Genomic DNA, 15,417 nt, shown 5'->3' with positions numbered 1-15,417 from the left:
GTCGAAGTTCAACGGTCATTCATTCTTAACGGATCTTGAGGAGAAGAGAGGAGAACCCTAGGTTTTTGGGAAAATCTGAGCTTTGGATGCTTTGGAGAAGAAAGAAAATGATTTAAAAGAAAATAAATTTTCTTTTATAACAAGGGTGAGGGCATACTTGTAATTTCCTTATTATTTCTAGTTTCGATCGTAACTTGACTATCCGAACTCGAAAAATGACAAACGAGTATTCCATTTTGAATAATTTTTCGCTACGAATCAAATGGAAATGTCGGATTTTCCTGATTCTCCCTCTAACGAACATTTTACTGTATGGGTCCCACTCGACGCGAAATTCGAGGATTTGTTAACTTTTTCACCCGAACTTGATTTCAAACTTGCTTATAGGCTAAAGTATATATTTCGATCGTCTTGAAGCTAATGGCGAAGTCGATCTTCAATAAAAACGAACATAGCATAATCCGGGTACTTGACTCTAAGTTTCCTTTCTAAAATATTCTTCAAATAAATACTATTTGATTTCCTCGAGATACGAGTTAAAAATACGGGGTGTTACATAGAATCTCTCTTAATTAGTTACATACATTTTTTTGTGAATTAACCGTGTGAAATGTGTAATAATTTGCACGTGCGCTTCGAGTAGGTTACTTCCTAGTAGAAGTGTCAATGGGTACCCATTTAATCGAATCGAAAACCCATGTTCCCTTTTTATTGGAACAGATTAGAGCCGAATCTAAAATGAAACTGAACCAATAAGAATCGAAACTGTTAGATTCTATCCATTGGGTATCCGGAACTGATTTGTTTTGTCATTTCTTGTCATACTATAGATGATTTAAGGAATTCTCTTGAATTCTCTTATATCAAAGTTAATACATGTTATGTAAATTCTTCAATTTTTCATATAAATTATCGATTGGAGCTTAAAATGAGTTAAATTTTTTAAAAATTCAGTACTTTTAATTAAGATATATTTTTATTTTTAAAAGCAGTTATTAATTTGTATCTTTAATATAACAAATTATAACTAAGTTAATAATTTTGTAGATGATATGTTAATTTTTTTAAAGGAAAAAAGTTCTATAATAATTTTTTTTTTCTCAATCAATTCTTGTGAATCGGAACCGATGGATACTCGTGTTTATTGGTGATTCCGGTTCCATTTATTTTGAAAACGTACCCAGAATCCACAAGATTCGGAACGGAAATAGATATAGTGATTATAGTTCTAAGTTCCTTAGGAATCAACCCATTGACACCTCAACTTCCCGATCTTCCCTATAGAGGAAAAGAGCGTGTGCACCATGCACTTTGTCCACTTTCAAATATATCAAAGAAAGATTTAGTCAACCGACCTAATTGGCGCATTTTTATTTAAAAAAAAACCTCTTGGACTTCTATAACTCCAAGGGAATCATACTTTATGATGTTTGTTACCCTCCAAACCTTACTTTATCAAGTTTGTTACCGAGCAAACCGTGTAACAGGGATCCACGTCTTAAAATTTAAAAGAGATTTATCTGACAGACCTAACTATTGCATTTTTATTATGATGGAACGTTACTTTATGATGTTTGTTACCCACCAAACCCCATTTTATCAAGTTTGTTACTGAGCAAACCCTAGAGTGGGATCTACTCATAAAATTCAAATTTATGTGGTTAATTTGTTACTGAACTTACCTTGGAGTTGTTCCTAATGACGTCAGTTTGAAGCATTAAAAAACATGATCTGATGTCATAGGATTATAAAGAACAAGATTCTAAGAAATTAAAAAAAAAAACAAAAAAGTTTCACCTATGAATTTTAGTTTTAAATTTGAGAGTTCGGTAGTCATTCATTTTCAACAGCTATGATTAAATTGAAAAATATTTTTTTATTTTTTTTATTTTGAACTTGAATCCGAATTTTTCCCTAAAATCTAGAAGTCAGGATTGCTAATTTGATAATTAATGTGGGACCAAAGTACCTTAGTAAGATTTGAAATCTTACTAAGTTAGTCACGGTAGCCTGATTAATAAAGTAAGGTTTGTCCAAATAGCAAACTTGATAAAGTAAGGGAGTTTCTATAATAAAATTGCAACAGAGAGTCCGGCCGTAAATCTCTCAAATTTTAATTGATAGGCTTAATGGAGTAGATCCTAAGCACATTAATTTGTGGAATCCAAATACATGATCTAATGCCATAGGGTCATATATTATTTTTAAATTTTTACCATAGAATTTTAGTTTTAAATTTGATAGTTCGATAGCCATAAATTTAAACACATTCGATTAAACTCAAATTTTTTTTTTTTTTTTTTTAATGTTTTTCTGTAGGATCTGAGTTTTTCCATGAAATCTAGAATTTTATGATTTGAATACTAATTTCATAATTTATGTATGCCTAAAAATCTTTAGTAATATTTAAAAATATTACTAAGTTAATTCATAAAGTAAGGTTTGTTCAGGTAACAAACTTGATAAAGTAGGCGAGGTTTTGTAATATTGCTCTCTGTATCAAACCTACTGACAGTGACGGGTCTATTCCAATCTCAAACGACGTTTGATGCATCTTTCTACGGTTGAGATGGATGATAAGCCTAGAGGAGCTCATTAATCTTTGAAAGTCATACTGATCTCTGGATTCGTTCGTTTGAGTTTGGAATTAGTACGAAAATCCCGTTTAAATTTGTTTCACAACTAAGAACTTACAATAAGGCGCTAAAACCCTAAACTCTCTCTCTCTCTCTCTCTCTCTTTTTCCGAGCTTCAAAGATCGTATAACAATGTCGTCAGCTATGTTAGATGAAGAAACAGCGATGAAAGTCATTCGGCAGGTTAAAATTTCGATCTTTTCTGATTTATTTTAACATTTTTTGATTCATACTGTGTTTTCTCGCTAATTGGAGTGTTTAATCAGTTAAAAATCGTCTTTTTTTCCCAAGGTTTTCTGATTCGTATTGTTTTTCCTCGCTAATTCGAGTGTTTAATCGGTTAAAAATCTTTTTTTTTTCTTTTTCAGGTTGAGTTTTACTTCAGCGACAGCAATCTCCCTAGAGATGGTTTCCTTAAAAAAACCATTAGCGAGAGCAAAGACGGATGTATCCTTTAGTTCAATCGATGCTTCTAAGTAATAATCTTCTAAACACCCCCCCCGCCACCCGCCCTTTTGGAATTTTTTTATCGAGTTGATCTTGACTGTAATTTTAGTGGTAAGTTTGGCTTTGATTTGTTCGTTCTCTCGGATGAGAAATCATCTTGGATTGGGAGGGAATGTGAAGCCAGATAACGTTTCCGAGGAAACAGTGAAGGCTGTGGCTGAAACCCTCAGGAAATCTACTATTCTCAAAGTTTCTGAAGATGGTGGGTTTCCATATTTTGTGTTTTTGATTACATCTTAGTCTTTTTGTTTTGGTTTGTTTTTTATGTTTTATTTCTATATATTTTAGTTGTGATTTTTTTTTGTTTTTTTGCAGGGAAAAAGATTGGTAGGAGTACTGAGCTTTCAAAACCTGAAGAGGTTATGGAACAAGTGGATAAAAGGACTATTGCTGCATCTCCTCTAGAGCACAATATTACACTTGAAAAAGTGGAATCCTTCTTTGCTCAATATGGCAAGGTATAGTTGGTTTTATCTAAGCTTGAAAAACCAATTTGTTTTGAAAGGTTAAACAAATTCATTGGTTGGGGACTTAATGTCACGCCCCAAAATCCTAACATGCATTCCACAATTTAGTGTTAGAATCTTGAGGGGTGAGATATTTCCCATACACATAAACACATACAATTCAACAATTTTTGACAATGATACCATATATTGCAGTGAAATCATAATTAAATACTATACACAAACAAAAGCAACAATCCTATCTCACAACCCTTTTATTTATGTATAACAAAAGGAAATATTGACACATTCTGCCAAGAATATACTAGCCTGCTCTCTTAACATAAACCAACTACTTTATCCACCAATGCTCACAATATACAAACCTACTAATCTTGAACTGCAACAATCCTAAAGCTAATCATCGATCACTAGAATTTTTTGATACTAAGATGATTAGTAGGGTTAGTAACATGGGAGGTATCTAGCAGGAAACATGTATTTTTAAATTCTAAATCATAGTCCTAATATGCAAATTAATCACACAAATTCATTTATAAACAATGCAGGTTTTTTAAAAATATAAATCCTTCTAAAAGATCTCAATAACTGCGAAATAAAATACTGTCGTAAGCCTGAAATACCAAACATACAACAACTCATAATATAACATACAATAACAAGTACTATAATAGAGAGTTTAGGGTCATGACTGATGTGAACATCTCAGTTAAGATACGATTGATCCAATACTTCACCAGTGTGGAACCCCATCATTAATTTTTGATTCTATGGCTAGCTTTTGCAATACTTTGGTGACTGATTTTTCGATTAAGGTTGGCTGTTGAGCAATGTCTTAAGAAACAAATTAACTAAGTGGGTCATTCTTTCTTTATTACTTTAGATTATTAATGATCATTGATTCGTCATCTTTTTCTATGCCAATCTGGCGTGCATGCGATCTTTAGTAAAATTCTATCATTTATACAACTATGTTTACATCTTGTTCGTCATTAAAGATAGAAAGGAATTTTCTTGATTCCTATTGTGATGTTAAGGTCTTATGTATTCCATACTACATAAGAAATAAGACATCGCAACTGGTATCCTAGAATAACATGTCGCTCCGAAAGTGACACAACATGTTATTCTTTGTAGGTTTTCACAATCTCTTTAATAGATCAGTAAAATAATATATAAGTAAAACTTCTCTTTTTTGAAACATGAAACTTCTCTTTTTATTTCAAAGCATGAAACTTTCTCTTTTTCTGAACAAAAAACTTCTCTTTTTCAAAAACATGAAACGAAAAATAACAGTCAAGTATACACAGTCTCTGATTCAAAATAATAAACCATTTCTCTTTTATTTTTCCTTTTCTTTTAACATCTTATACGACGATGAGTCGAAGCATTTTCTTTCTTTCCCTCTTTTGTGTCTTACACGATCTTCGAATCGAAGCATATCCTTTCATGACTTACACGGTGTACGCCAGAACATCTCACCATTGGGTATTCACTCCGCATATACACTCAACTGAGAATCACGTTCTCAATAACATTACAAGTTATCACATCTCTGGTGTGACTTTAATATAAAAGAACTAGAATCTCTGTTGAAAACCAATTTTTTCCATCATTCCAAAACTTGAAATATCCTTTACAAAATTACTAAAATCATTTTTGAAATCAAAGTGAAAATTTCGAACTTCAAACATCAAATTTTTCATAAAATAATTCTCCTACTCAATTAATTGAAATCATAGAAAAACTTGTTTTAATTTTCAATATTTTTCATTCGAAAATTCTTCCAAAAAATCTCTTCTTCTTTTTTGTTCCACAACAATATTTCTACTTCTAAACTAAATGGTTAATCAAAATAGGTTTCTGATTAAACTATGCTCAAATAGCTCAAAACCATGCTCTATTATTCCAATTAGTTTAATAATAAGAAACATTATTGATTTTTATTCAAAACCAATTTTAAAAGAAACATTTTTACAATTAAAACATTTTATTGGATAGTTTTGGTGTCGTCAACAAAATATCCGATAGCATAAATACAACAACGATATATCAAAATTCTAATCTAACCGGCATGAATTTTTGGCAAAATACATACATTGAACATAAATTTTGAAATGACTCATTTACTTTAAAACAAAACATTTAAAAAAAAAAATATTTTTAAAATAAATCTATGACTACAATTAAGAAATTAGAAGTTCCCAACCTCAATGGATTCAATTCTTAGCTTCTGAACTTGACGTCTTGAATCTTTATTCAACTAGTTTGGCTTTTTATTCAATTTCTAACGAGTTCAACATCTATATCAAATGTCAATGAACAAACAATTTTTAGATTTGACTTCTCTCAATAGATTTAACAGAAATGAATGTGAATTAGCTCTTTACATACATGTATATTTTTCTAAAATATTTTTTTGAGTAAACTACCTTAAATCATGAAATCAAGGTCACGCAAAACTATGTTTCTCAACAGTTTTAAACCTACTAATAATACATGATTGACTAAAAAACTATCCCATCACAACTTTGATTAACAACTAGTAAATTTCATAAAATTTATTCCTAGAGATACGTAATAAAATTCAAGGCATTACATTTGAGATCTTTGGAAAAGAGGATGTAGAAATTTCAAGGACCTAGTGGCTTTATGGTTGTCTGTGATTTGGTTCATAAATGTTGTTTAATGTAGAATTTGTTGGTTTGACTTCTTTTTTAGCATCATTATATGTATAATTATGTATGGAAAAATGATATCATGCATAGATATTCAGTGGTATGTTTTTGTTTTCTTCAAAAATATATTAAAAACTTAGATAAATATCTAATGTGTGTATGCATACATAGACACACACATTTACTTTTCTGGCCTCAACCCACGGTTAAGGCTTTCCATTAATCAACATAACCGTTAGGATTTGATGAAAAATGCAGATTTCCTAGGGATTGGTTTCGATCTTCTAGCCTTCTAGAGATTAGTACAATTCCCTAGGGATACATTTTTCTTGGGAATTGATGGAGAACCTCAGGCTAGCATTTTCCTACACATGTGTACACGCATTTTATCGCCCCCCCCCCCCCCCCCCCTTCTTTTCTCGTGTCATTCTTGTTTTTTCTGAATTTCAAATCCTTTTTCCGACTCGGTGACTATGGGCATGCCACAACATTCATGCACACTCTGTTCTTTTCTTTCTTTTTCCAACTGGTATGGCCATTCTTTTCTTTTGCAGGGCAATAATTTTTTTTTTCTTGTTAATTTACTGGTTGTAGAGTCCAATTGGTTAGTCCCCCATGTTTGACTTCATTAGGTACACTTCCTACTCCATTATATCAACTGGTCGAACGACTATGATTAGTAAGTGTGTCCTGTCATCAGTATCTTGTGACTCGTGTTTTTCAGTACTTCTTAACTTTTGGCCGGCCTTTCTAGTATACGTATGTTGTTTGTAGAATTTGGAAATTATTAATTGTACAGAGTTACCTGTGTCAGACTGCAAATGTCATGTTTTCTGTATAAATGGATATTGTTGCTTTGTATATGATGATTTAAGTGCTTCTTTCAGGTGAATAGCGTCAGGCTACCTCGTCACGTTGCAGATAAAAGGTTATTTTGTGGCACTGCTCTGATTGAGTTCTCAACAGAGGAAGATGCCGGAAATGTATTAAAGCTAAGCTTGAGTTATGCGGGGGCTGAATTAGAACTAAAACCAAAGTAAGCTATTTGTGTGGTTGTGTACAGCTTGGTGAAGATAGTTCATGTGTCTGTTGATTTTATTGACAATAAAATAAGGTTTGGTGTGTGCATCTGCACTTCTGCATGCATGTGTTTTCCTAACGTTCATGTTCATTACATGTGCTAAAAACTCAGGTTTTCAACTTTGAAAACTATAGAACTCTCTTTGCAGCTGTTATTTTTCCATTTGATCCCTATGGATAGTTCCATAAGCGATCTGAGTGAGAAATATTAATATTTTGTTTTGTTTGTATGGTTGGTAATCTTGACTGGCCTTTTTTCTAATTAATGAAATTTTACTTATAAAAAAAAAAAAAAAGAAATATTAATAGTGGATCATTTGCTATAGCTTGACAGATAATAATTGATTGAATCAGTTTGGATGAACTGGTAGCATGGATTTTCCAACAATATATTTGTATCCCTTTGTTCGTAGGCCCGGGCTCAACTGATAAAATGGAAAAGATTGATGGGAGTACTATTGTTTGGTTATCGGGGACCAAAAGGGACATCCTAACAATAGAAAACATCATCTTTTTTTTTTTTTTCTGCTAGGCAAGCAAGGGGTTAGTGGTTAATGAAGGTGTATGTGTATTCAACGGGATTTGAAACTAGGTCATGGGATCAACTCTCCTCAAGCCTTTAACACTTAGATAAGTGGCACCATCTACAAATTGATGCACATCTTTAGGTCACTTCACATACCTTATCGAACCTTATCAGCTTAAGGACCTTTTTCCATGATATGGGTCGGGGATACCAACTCTCAAATTTTCTAAGATTTCTCTCCTAATGTAGTTCACAACTCCCAAGAGGCATAGCACATTCAGAATTGTTATGATTTATGAGTAATACTGACAGCCATGATTATGAACTCAATATCTCGAGTTCTAGACCCATGTAACATGGAATCATGGGTTGTGTTTCCACTGAGCCACCACCACCACTTTTTGTCTTCAGTTATGCCTCTTGACTTTTCTTATCTACATCTGGAACAGAAGGTTATATCCTAGCTGACAACCTCAGGAATACTTCATTTTTTATGATGTTCCATCCTATCCCCTACTTCTAAGTTATGAAGCCTCGTAATGTGACATGGATTGCATCATTTGTTAGTATTCAAATCCAAGGTTGTGTAATGTGACATGACATGGACGCAACGTGACATGCAGTTAAATTTTTCTGTACGTTTCGTACTGCATAACAATGATGTCAATTACTCCACTGACATTCATCCTGAAACAGTTATAACTCGGTGTTTGCTGTGCCTTGACTAAACATGCACAGAATAATGTATTCTTTTGTATGGGAACATGCACTCAAGAATGTACTTAATGCTAATATATTCAGCCTATAATTCACTCTAGGTCTATATTTTTGGATTTGTGCTTGGCCTTTTACTTGATCATATCTTACTAAAGTTTCAATGGATGGATTGATATTTGTAGAATCATTAAATCATGGTGTAGATTCGTGTGCATTTCTTGGATGCCTTAATTGTCATTTTGACATTCAAATCTTGATATATTGGCACAGATCATGCGTGAGTCTGTTAATTTGATGGCTTTTGTGGTACACTTCAGAAGAGATTAAGAGAAAATTTAGTTGTATCAATTATGTGGATATTATTTGCATGGAGATACATGTATAACTGTCTTTATACAAATTAGATAGCTTGGATGTTTTTGGATGATATGTTTTCGGAGTAAATTGGTTTTTGATGGATTGGCTTTTCTGCAATCAAATTCATAGAGTACATTCAATTCTAAGTTTCTAAACCCTTTTTATGTATCTGTATTCCAAATTGGTCATGTTTATCTCTACAATTTCTGATATCAACCTTGTGATTCAGGAAGGAATTTGATTCTGAAAGAGAGAAAACGATGGTGAAATTTGAGAATTATCATTCCACCAATGATTCAACAAATAAAAACAGTTCCAACATGGACACAAAGTAGGTTCTTTCTATATGCTCTGAATCATTGAAATCATCTTTTATTCTTTTTTCCTTTCGCCAATTTCCTAACTTGGTTACCTTCTTTCTTTGGGTTCTTCTGGTGGGATTGGGTCTGTGAAGCCACAGCTATCCCAGAGGTTTAATTGTTGCATTCAAGTTAAAGCATATGTCAGTAGGAGGATCTGTCGAACATAATGGCATTCATGAAACAACTGATCGTGGAGATGCTTGCAAGGCCGAAACAGAACTAGTTTCCACAGAAAATGTTTCCGAGGAGAATAAACAGGATGCCTCAGAAAATGATAAAGATGGTGAAGGAAAACCTGTGAATAATGTCGAAAAGGAGAGTGGAGAAGATGAGATAGCCACTGAGCAGAATGAAGAAAATCATTCAGAATGTGATGTTGTTGTGAACGACGAAAAGTCTGCTGAAGATCCCAATCAAGGGAGTGAAGAGAAGGCAGCAGTTGTACGAGGACCCTCAGCCGCAATGAACAAAGACAACAAAGATATAGTCTTGCGTGAGGACCTAAAGGATGTCTTTCAAAGATTTGGAACTGTGAAGGTATTATATAGATCAAGTTCCTGACAATTATAATAATTTATTTATTTCTGTTTCATTTTATTTGACATTCTATATGCTTCAGTTAAAAGTGTATTTAATTCTTGTATCCATCCCATGTACATGGATAACATCATCCTTTTATCTCCGCTGGTTTTATGGTTCTCATAAGGTGTTTCTTACTTCTACTTATAAGTGAACATAGCCTAAAGAACTTGTCTGATGACTTTTCATCAATTTACTCTCATACCCCTTTGGTAACTCATCTTCTGGTTCACTCATTTTTTCCATTTTTTAAATTCAAACCATCATCAATGATCGTCCTTTATGGGCACACTCGGGGATCTTAGGATTACAAAGTCTTTCCAAATTCCAGTTTTATTGATGAATCCATTTCCATTCCTCTTTTTAACAAGCTCTTTATTCGGTCGAGGTTCTTGATTGACACTAGTAAACAAAAAGATTTCTTAATTGACAGAGCAGAAATCAACTTATATTGTCATTGTTAAATTGCTGCTCTACTCCATGTTCAATGTGCTCACAAACAGTTGTATAACCAATAGGAAGCCAACCAAGGTTAAGGGTAAGGAGGGTTTGCTACAAGTAAGCAGTGCTTGTAGTTTCTCATTGTAGGTAAAGCCATGGTATTTTCTCGCATCTGTAGTAGAGAATTAACAAGTTTTAGTAAGGTACCCAAGAAGATTAAATATAAAGAATAGGAAGATAAGCTTCTAGATCCATTTTCTCATTTCGTAGCTGTGCTTTATATTAATGTTGGTCGTCAAGTCTGTTGGTGCAAAAAATCCTTTGATACTGTCATCATTCTATGACTGGATTGATAGTTTATTCATGTGATCTTAGTCTTATGCATGACCTCGTTCTGGGAATTGATAGTCCACTAGATTCCTTTCCCGCCCCAAGCGCTTAGAAAGACAAAAAATTGATTGAAAACAGAATATAATAAATTATTCTTCAGCAAGAATTCCGTGTTGCATTTCCAGTCACATCTGGAGGAGTCCATGGACTGGTTTTATTTACTTGTACATATATTTACCATTTATGTTCTTATTTATACATTAAGAAATAAATGCTTTGGCAATCAGTGCCAACACATAATAATGCATTTATTTTATAAAAGACCAACATACCCTTGTCTTTTTCACTAAAAGACAAAATGGGCAGTGGTATTATTAGAAAGTGAATGTGGTGGACAATGCTAACATCCCCATGAGGTCTTAGATGTTAGCATTCCCCATATATACAAGAAGTATGTTTTTTGAGACTCAAAAGGATTGTGGCTCAAGAGTTGGGCACTAGCTTTCTAGTTTATTCTTGGTCATCACAGTAAGAGTCTGACATTATTCTGTCTTTGTTCTTCACATGTGAAGTTTGTTGATTACAAAATGGGGGAAGATTCAGGATTCATTCGTTTCGAAGAGCCAGAAGCAGCTCAAAAAGCTCGTGCTGCAGCAGTGCTTGCTGAAGATGGCTTGATAGTGAAGAATTTCTTTGCTTCCTTGGAGGCAGTAACGGGTAAGCATCGTGCCTTGTATGTATTTGATTGGAAGTCTGTCTAGTAAGTTGTGTGTGGCTGTGTGCCATTGTTCCATGAATACAAGTATGAAAAAGGTATACTCGGGCAAACCCAAAATCTGTTTGTGTTGACTAAGAAGTATATAATTATAACTAATTTGGAATATAACTAAGATGAAGACAGAGGGGGACAACCATCCTGTTCTATTATATAGATATTTTAGAAGAATTTTTTAATAAAAAATAAATGTATTTGTATCTATCATGAAAAGAAGTATTCGTGATGTGTATGTATCAAGGTATGTCTCTATGCTTGAATAGTTCAAATCCTTTCTTTGGCCCACTTATCGATTCAAAGGTTTAGTTTGTATGAACCCTAATGAAAAAGTTAATTGTTGATTATACTGGAGACCCAATGTTAAGAACAACTTTGTAAAAAATAGGAGAAAACATTCCTTATACGGGAAGTCTATTTTAAAAGAAGAAGAAATGCGTCCAGTAATACATGCTCATCTCGTGTTTTACGAATGGATAAAAGGCCCAAGAGGCACATTGGCATCATAAGCAAAAAAGGAGATCACTTGGGTTCTTATAACAACAACAACAAAGCCTTATCCCAAAGATTTGAGGTCCATTAAATGTATCCTGTTCCTCCATTTCACTCTGTCCAAAACCACGTCTTCTGTTATTTAGAGAGAGTGCTAATCTGCTTTCACTGTCTCCATCCAAGTTCTTTTGGGTCTTTCTTTGGACCTTCAACTTGAATGTCTTCCAGCTAGGGCTGTAATCGGCCTTTGTTGAGCATGGCATTCTCTTAGTTTATTGCCTAAGGGAGCAATCTTTACGTTTTCCCAAATGCATTTGTTTTTAAATTTTATCTTTCAAAAAATATAAAAAGAGACGCAAAATTATGTAGGATAAAAGATCTTTGTCATTGTGGGCATGCAGTAAATGAAAAAAATACATCAAACACACATGTTCTAGTAGAATCCTTCATTCTTATTTTTGCATGTTAAATTATCTTGGTGTTGCTAAAGATCATAATCTGTATGAACTTGTACCGACAAAGTTGTCGATTCATCTCTTACTTACCATCTCAGGTGATGCGGAAAGAGAGTATTGGAGTGTACTTCGTGGTAGTCAAGAGAAACACCACCGGGGGTATAAAGGCAACCGAGGAAGGTGAGCTTCCCAATATTTGATTTTTTATATAATATTACAGAAAACTCCCTCGAAAATTTTGGCATTATAAAAGAATAAAGTTTTTTTTAACTTGAGTAAAGAAAACTATTCAATGTTGTTGCTCTTCTCATCCTTTTTTAAAGAAATTGGTTAGAAATCTCCATTCTATCTTTTTCAAAGGTCTAAATGATGTGTCCATTCATGCTTTTCAGGGGGGGTAGAAATCATAAAGGTGGGAGACAATTTGAGGGTAAAAACTCACGATTCAGAGACGATGATTCTGCTGTTGGGCAGCCAAATAAATCCCAGAAAGTTGCAGCGGCATAAGATTTCTTAACACAGCAATATCCATTACTGGACGGCACTTTTCTTCTTTCAGATTCTTGCAGAAATGCAGGGAGGGTGGGCCGCACGAATTTTGTGAGAGCCAAGATATATTTGTTAATTATTAGAGCTATAATAATAGTTTGTGGTCAGTGAATCCAATTTTGTTGAAACTAGAATTATTAATCTAATTTTATTTTGATCCATTTTATTTGTGTCTCTATATATCCATATTCTAAATCATGTTTTTATTTTTATTTTTTATGACTCATAAGGGTGTGTTGCTCTTAAATGCTTTCAACCTGGGTTGGTTTTTAAGACTCAAAACACCTCTATTACTATTTTTGAATTTTGTACTATTTCTATCTCCTTTTTAGAAAACATGCCTGATTGATTTGATTGGTCTGACCTATGAAAAAGGGCTCATGGAAAAAATTGGAGATTATTTTTCAAAAAATAATAGTAAAAGTTGCCGACTAATTAAAAAAGTTGACAATGTTTTCAAAATAATAGGTGATCTTTCATTCTTTCCCTATCAACTCTCTTTTTTTAACCATATATTTGAGATTTCCAAAAGGGGTCAACTAGTTGCATACCACCCATTACTAATTGCACTCCATCATTTAAAAATTCCCTTTGCACTCTTTTTTTTTTTTTTTGGTCTACTTGTTCTTCCTCAACCTTGACCACATAAGTAGTATTTCTTCAATAACTTTTCATATAATCTATTATGTCTACTGACATTACAAATCCTTGAAATCATCGTATATCCAGATTGATAACATCTTCGATTGGTGCCAAAGAGAACATATGTAAAGTCAATCACAAGAAAAATAGTGAACAAGCAAAGAAGTTGGTGGAAGATGTTTAAATCCTAAACCTTAGGGTTACTTTAATGAATTGCAATTAGTAGGTTTTAAGTGCAGGTTATATAAAAAAGGGGATTTCTTAAGGTTGGAGTGCAACCAACCACTATTGGTGTACAACTAGTTGGTCCAATAATTGTCAAATTCAGACTTGGTTACTTTGTCCCTTAGTATAAAACTCCTGTACACCCAATGATTTATCGATCGAATAATGCTGAAGTGACCTCAAGATTGTACCTCATATCACACATCCCAACAACATTAAAGTGTGTAGGAACGATCGATATTTTCATTGAGATACGAGTAAAAGCATCTATGGTTTCTATACACTTTCATGTCAGGATGTGCGATATGAGGTCACTCCAGCATGACTCTTATTGATCGATTGGGTCATACACTGTCAGTCTCACAAAATAATGGGTTATGTGTACATATTTATGATTCTCACATTCCATTAACTAAATTAAGAGGTCAATTATTCTAAATATATACTTAACGGATCCCGTTCAGCAACAAACATTTTGGCAAAACATTTTTCAAAACATGGGTTAGAGGTTTTGGAATAGGCTGATTTTTTGTGAGGATGATCTCTACGGTGAGGAGATCATCCTCACCAAAAATCAGCCCATTCCAAAACTTCTAGCCCCAGTTTACAAGTTGAAAAATCGTGGACCGTTCATTTTTTGTAAACTATTTTTGATGGGGTTAAAAGTTTTAGAATGGGCTGATTTTTGGTGATGATGATCTCCTCACCGTAGAGATCATCCTTACCAAAAATCAGCCCATTCCAAAACCTCTAACCCATGTTTTGAAAAATGTTTGTTGCTGAACATTTCCCATACTCAACATCCATTCCCTTCTTAGTCAATGTGAGGCGAAATATAGAAAAGAAACTTCAAGATGCAATCTTTCCTTTAATTTGAATTTTTTTCAAGGTTTTCATCACTAAAACAAAATTTTCGTCGAAATTTTATTTCAAGAAAGGTCAGGGATTCAAGCCTCTTACAAAAAAAATAAAATAATAATAATAAAATAATAAAATAAATTAAATTAAATTAAATAAAAAAAAATGTAATCCCTTCTAAACAAATATTTCAAAAATACAAATTTATTTGAATTAACTCAACAATACCTAAAGTGACTTAAATTACATATCTAAGAGATGGTAGATTCCACCAGATAATGATTTTAGAACTATATGATTATGTGTGAAAAATGTGCAGGAAATTTGTTTCCCTTGAAAAATACGATTTTCAGAGGTATGATTATGTAGTTTCCGTAAAAATCATTTTCCTATCCAAAGTGATTTTCCCCCTTAAGAGATAAAATGTTTCCTCGCTCCAAAGTCCGCCCCACCAGAAAATGATTCTCCAACCTAATAATGTTTTTTTTTTTTTTTTTTTAATGGGGAAGCCGGAATTGAACCCACGACCTCAAAGTTGCCTTGCAATGTATCAAACCAAGTGAGCTATGGGTCTAAGCCCAAACAATCCATAATAAAATAATAAGGGTAAGGTGGACTTGAACCACGACCTCAAGGTTAAAAATCCCGAGTTTTCGATAGTACATGCAATATCCCATTGACCACACATACTAGGCAAGCAAAAAAAATTAATTAAAATTAAATATAAGCTAAGAGCATCTCCAA

The 15,417-nt window shown here is 33.3% G+C and overlaps 1 protein-coding gene across 2 annotated transcripts; it reads left to right on the top strand.

The window, feature by feature from the left end:
* Positions 1 to 2,538: 2,538 nt before the first annotated feature.
* On the top strand, positions 2,539 to 13,109 carry LOC147388783 (la protein 1-like). 2 transcript variants are annotated; one of them, XM_086418868.1, is made up of 10 exons: positions 2,539 to 2,819; positions 3,005 to 3,083; positions 3,193 to 3,345; positions 3,459 to 3,601; positions 7,176 to 7,324; positions 9,198 to 9,299; positions 9,429 to 9,867; positions 11,253 to 11,397; positions 12,498 to 12,579; positions 12,792 to 13,109. In XM_086418868.1, the coding sequence occupies exons 1-10, from the start codon at positions 2,769 to 2,771 to the stop codon at positions 12,904 to 12,906; spliced, it is 1,458 nt and encodes a 485-aa protein (XP_086274994.1). In that variant the 5' UTR covers positions 2,539 to 2,768; the 3' UTR covers positions 12,907 to 13,109. The 2 variants fall into 2 exon arrangements, with proteins under 2 accessions (XP_086274994.1, XP_086274993.1); XM_086418867.1 differs by having other exon boundaries at positions 2,542 to 2,819; positions 9,423 to 9,867.
* The last annotated feature ends 2,308 nt before the right edge of the window (positions 13,110 to 15,417 follow it).

The sequence above is a fragment of the Akebia trifoliata genome, chromosome 12 (assembly GCF_017979445.1).
Source record: "Akebia trifoliata isolate Shusen 1 chromosome 12, ASM1797944v1, whole genome shotgun sequence".
NCBI classification, from domain to species: domain Eukaryota; kingdom Viridiplantae; phylum Streptophyta; class Magnoliopsida; order Ranunculales; family Lardizabalaceae; genus Akebia; species Akebia trifoliata.
This window is presented reverse-complemented; position numbering and strand designations above follow the sequence as displayed.